Here is a 5,369-nt window from a genome sequence, read left to right on the forward strand (position 1 = left end):
AAAAAGAACTCCCGGGGGCCTTGTCGGCAGTTGAAGACGGTGAAGGTCCTCCGGGTGACTAACAGTCGTATCAACATCGGATATGACGAGTGGCATCGGGCTGCACCGATGGCGGAATTACATAGCTCATTGGGCCACGCCATTGGTTACGTCGTTCGGACCCATTTCCCGATGAAATGGAAGTCTTGGAAGGTCATGCCTGACGAGACGAGGACGGAGGTGTGCGGACAGTTGTCGGTATGTATCCTACCTTTTAATTGTTTTTCCTTCAAACTGTATATATTTCTATTACTTAATGTATGTAATTAATTTATTGCAGACGAACTACAACTTAGAGGATCTCGCCGACGAGTCGTTGGCGTACGTCAACAGACTCTTTGCTGAGAGGTATAAGCAATGGAAGAGCAACTTGCACCACTATTTTCAGGCATTTGATGATCCGCAGGTCCCTCTTCAAGAGGGTTGCCTGAAGGAGCTTGAGAGGCAAGAGGATAGTTGGGCATGGCTCTGCAGTCATTTTCAGGCGCCTGATTATGTGGTATCTTTTTTATATTAAGTTCAAAATTATTACATGTTTCTTACTAATGTTTATTTAATTTTTTATATTTCATTTCAATTTCAACTAATATGTTTATTTTTTGTATAACAGTATAAGGTCAAAGTAAAGAAGGGCAACAAGAACAAGAAGACTCTTCTCCACCATTCAGGTTCCAGGCCCTTTTCATATAGGATGGACGCACGGCGGCGGGTAATAATAAAATAGTTTATATTCAATTTTTAATATGTCATTAATATTAATTTATTTTTTTCATACTAACATTTTTATTCTCTTGTTCAATTTGGCGACGTTTATGTTCGACCTGAGAATGAGTTGGCTGAGTCCCTTCATGTAAGTATTCTTTAATTTTAATTATTATCTTATGTATTCAAGTTTCAGGGTTATTATATGAATGTTTTAATTAATATTTTATGTTATGTTAAACAGACGACGATGGTGGAGAGGAGCCAGTTAGTTCTTCAGGAGTCCGTCTCCCAACTTCCTCTCGATACTCCGCTCGAGTTTGTGGATCCTCCACATGATGCAGGGTTTCAGATCTTGACGGAGACGTTGGATCAGACTCTCAGGAGGAGGCTGGGAACATATTGTCGGGGGATGGGGAATGTCTGGCGGCGGGAACCTAAACCCCGTTCATTGTCGCAGTTAAACGAGGTGACTGCTTTGACAGTGACGGTGGTCGAGCTAAAGGGTCAGATGTTTGTGCTTCTAGAGTCCCTCGTTCGGTCCGGCATTCCAATCTCTCATTTTAGTTCCTCGTCGACCTTCTAGCTCCTCCAACCCGAGCATGGCCATCAGACCTCTGCCCCTATCGACAATGTCCAGACCTCCGAGCTGCATTTGCCAGACGACCAAGTAGATTTTGGAACATTGTTTGATTAGTATTTTGCTTTCTTAATTACATTTTAAAATTTTCTCTTGTACTATACATTTATATCATTTTATAATTTTTTTTTTCTCTTCATTACATTTTTTTATTGCAAAAAAAAAACAACAACAAAAAAAACCAAAATTTTTTTTACAGAATAAAAAAATACGTAAAATTAAAATTAAGAAAAATATATTTTATTTTTGCGCGATGAAACTCTTTTGGTCGCGCCAATTCATGTTTTTACAAAATAAAAAAAAGGTAAAAAGAAATTTTAAAGAAATATATTTTATTTTTGTGCGACGAAATCTTTTGTCTCGCGAAAAAGAAATGCGCGACTAAGACAATTTCTTTGTGCAACAAAAATCATCGCGCAAATATTTGAGACACGAATTGCGCGACGAATACAAATCGTTGCTAAGTTCGCATAGGCGGGAGGATAGGGAGTTGATTAACCTGCTTTTAGGGATCCTCCATTGCCTGAACATGTTGCTAATTTTCGACTGTGTGCCTAGAGCAACGAGTCGAAGATACTAAGAGCACAACCTTTTTATGGGAAGAGTAACTTCCTGATGTTGGATCATGGGATCCATGATCTGAAAGACGGCGATAGAATAATCGAAATCACAAGTGTGGAAAAGATTAAAGTAGCCTTAATTCTCTTACAGAAAGAGGCTCGTGTGTGGTGGGAATACTGCGGTCAAATCCAAGGATGAGACCCAGATAGATTGGGTTGGAGATGGAGAGAGTGTTTTGGGGTCTCATCTCATGTGAGCACATCTGAGTAGAAAATTTTCATTTCAATCAGAAATGGGTCATGGTAGAGAGAGATGATGATTATAATTCGATAAAAATGATCCTTTCTGACATTCCTCTCAAAGAATCGTGTTAGCAATGTCGCTTACCGATTCTAAAGAAAGAAGGAAAATATCAAGAAGTCAAAGAACGCGGATTTCTTTTAGTGGGAGAGCTAGAAGGAATCAAATCACAAATGGAAGCGTTTAGCTTTCAGAGGAAGAACTTGGGAACCCGAATAGTAGATGTGACCAAGTACCCTTATCTCTTCAATTGATAGGTACGTAAATTTCGAGGACGAAATTTTTATAAGGGGGGTAGATTGTAACACAACGACTTCAAATTTCTCCATTATTTAAATTATTTAAGTGAAATTACAAATTTACCCTTGAGGTAGGGGTAATTTGATCATTTTCTTACCCAGAAAGAGTTTGGGGCAGTGACTAGTATTTTTCGATAGGTCATACTGAGATGAGTTTAGAGACACATGGTGAGCTTGAATCAGAGTTGTAACGAGAGAGATATGGTCAAAAAAAACCCAGTGGCACAACTGTAATTATTTTGAAATGAGATTTTTATAAAAAAATCAGATTTTTTTTTTCTCTCTCTCTCTCTCTCTCTCTCTCTCTCTCTCTCCTATCTCTCTCTCGCGTGCAGTGGCAGCCGGCCACGTTTTAGCCGGTCGTTCTCTTCTCCGGCCATCGATGACAATGGGGCTGGTACCAAAATGACCGGGTTGTCGTCCTCTTCCAACCCTAGCTAGCTTCCACCTCCAGCCGCCGCGGTTTCACAGGAAAATGGAGAAGAAGCGGCCGGTGTCGTCCGAACTTCTCTGCCGTCGATCTCTCTCCTCCGGCCGGTTGGTGTCCATGTCTCGATTTACAAATTGAAATTCGGCTGGTTTTGGGAGCACGATTCCGGCCACCTCCGGTCAGTTTTTGGGGTAGGTCCAAGAACAAAAGTAGCTCCAAATAGGGTGTTATACCTAGGGTAGGAGTTTGAAGCCGCGATTATGAGATTTTTCGGTGATGCGTAATCGCTTTGGGCACCCAGCGCTGCCGGCGCCTGTTACGGCGATTGGGCGAGGGTAGTGAAGTTTCACTATGTCTCGATGAGATCCATAGGTTGTCACGAGTGCGTAGGATTTCACGAATCTCAATTCGGACGTCGTTTGACTATCGAACGGATACCGCCTATTGCGCATTATCCGGGTTCGATAGGTTGGGGCCGTTGGATGGTCTCAAATTTAATATATTTTAATCTAGGTATTTCTAGGATCGTGTAGGATTTCATGGATTTGAATCGGTGCCCCTGATGTTCCGATTTAATAATTTAAAGCTTATGTTTTATAATAACCGACAGATCGTGCGATCGTGAGCAATTCGACCGTCTGATCTGTACCAAATTTTCAGGACGAGTGTCCTATACCTTGTAGAACCCATAGGAACTTTCGGATCGGAATTTGGAGGTCGTGGGCCCCGTAGGCCAGTTTGACCAGGGTTAGGGTAGTTTGACCCTTGGTTGACCGTGAGTCTCCCGAAATAGCCTCACCTTCCCAGGGGGATTAGACTATTGTTGAAGTTTACACAATGTTAGAATTAATATATATATTTATATATGTTTGTACAGGGGTACAAAAGAGTCTAGAATGTCAGTTTGAAGTGCTATACGCACCACCTTAGGTACCTCCCGGGATTTTGGTTACACTACAAGTACCACCCTGTGAAAGTTAGGTCCTACGTGGCGTAGGTTATCCGGCGTGCGGACAGGCCCCATACGTGGCATTGGTAGTATTGGCGTATGGGGAAATTACGTGATAATATGTTGAGGTCGCACGTGGCGTAGGTTATCCGGCGTGTCGACAGACCCCATACGTGGCGTTGGTTGTACCGGCGTATGGGGAGATATGTGATATGACATGCAGGTCTCGTGTGGCATAGGTTATCCGGCATTGAGACAGACCCCATACGTGGCGTTGGTTGTACCGGCGTATGGGAAGATCTTGTGATATTATGTTGAGGTCGCGCGTGGCGTAGGTTATCCGGCGTGTCGACAGACCGCATAAGTGGTGTTGGTTGTACCAGCGTATGGGGAGATATTGTGATATGATGTTCATGTCTCGCGTGGCGTAGGTTATCCGGCGTTGAGAGAGGCCCCATACATGGCGTTGGTTGTACCAGCGTATGGGGAGATATTGTAACAGTATGGTATGGTCGCACGTGGCATAGGTTATCCGGCGTGTTGACAGTCCCCATACGTAGCGTTGATAGTACCGGCGTATGGGGAGATTATGTGAAATACAGAGAAATAAATAAAGGTATTGCCTATGCGTGGAATTGGGTTTTAGGAAGAACTACGTGTGGCTTGATCCCTCAGGGAGGGTACGTAGGCAGCCTAAGATCATTAGGTGCAGCTGCAGACATAGATGTGATTGTGTTAGGAGGTTAAAACCTCGTATGTTGAAATTTAGTAGTCGTAATTTATATTAGAATTTATCGTTTGCCTTGTTTAAGGCATGAATTGACTTGCTAGCATGTTTGGTAGTTGAGAATTATAGGAAGGCCGAAGGCCGTTTATGTGAATTGCATGAAATTATATTGTGCATGCTGCCAGTTGTGGTTATTAAATGTGTTTTTATGCAGGTTGAAATTTTGGAAAATGTTCAATTTACAGGGGAGACTCTGCTGAAATTTCGGTAGAAAGTCTCGTACCCTTATTCCATTTTGGGAAAAAGGGTATAACTTTAGAAGTGGGCCCGACATCGGGGTGATGTCGGAAATTTTCCACAGGATTTGCCTCGGGTTTTGGAAAATTCGGGGTGGGTCCTTTCACTTAGGTCAGAATGACATGTGGAAGCAGAGAGAGAAAAGAGAATAGGACAATAAAAATAGTTATCCAGCTGGAGAGCAAGGATGACTAGTCATACAAGAAACAGATGACTAGTCATCATTGTATGAAAACAGTTTAATGCAATGTTATGCAATGCACAATTTACCTTTGCCAATTTGCATGAACCTCCATATGATAGTTGTTAGTTAAGAACACCTAGAGAAGCTATTCTCAATCTAAACTTGAGCTTGATAAATAACAATAGAAATCCTATTACAAAGTTGTCAAGAGAAGCCAAAAGAAAAACCCAAAATGCATACA

The 5,369-nt window shown here is 42.0% G+C and overlaps 1 protein-coding gene across 1 annotated transcript; it reads left to right on the plus strand.

Moving 5' to 3' along the window:
* Positions 1–849: 849 nt before the first annotated feature.
* LOC117638859 lies at positions 850–1,412 on the plus strand. Its single transcript, XM_034374016.1, has 2 exons — positions 850–889; positions 986–1,412. The coding sequence occupies exon 2, from the start codon at positions 992–994 to the stop codon at positions 1,325–1,327; it is 336 nt and encodes a 111-aa protein (XP_034229907.1). The 5' UTR covers positions 850–889; positions 986–991; the 3' UTR covers positions 1,328–1,412.
* Positions 1,413–5,369: the final 3,957 nt, after the last annotated feature.

This window comes from Prunus dulcis, chromosome 8, assembly GCF_902201215.1.
Source record: "Prunus dulcis chromosome 8, ALMONDv2, whole genome shotgun sequence".
Taxonomy (NCBI): domain Eukaryota; kingdom Viridiplantae; phylum Streptophyta; class Magnoliopsida; order Rosales; family Rosaceae; genus Prunus; species Prunus dulcis.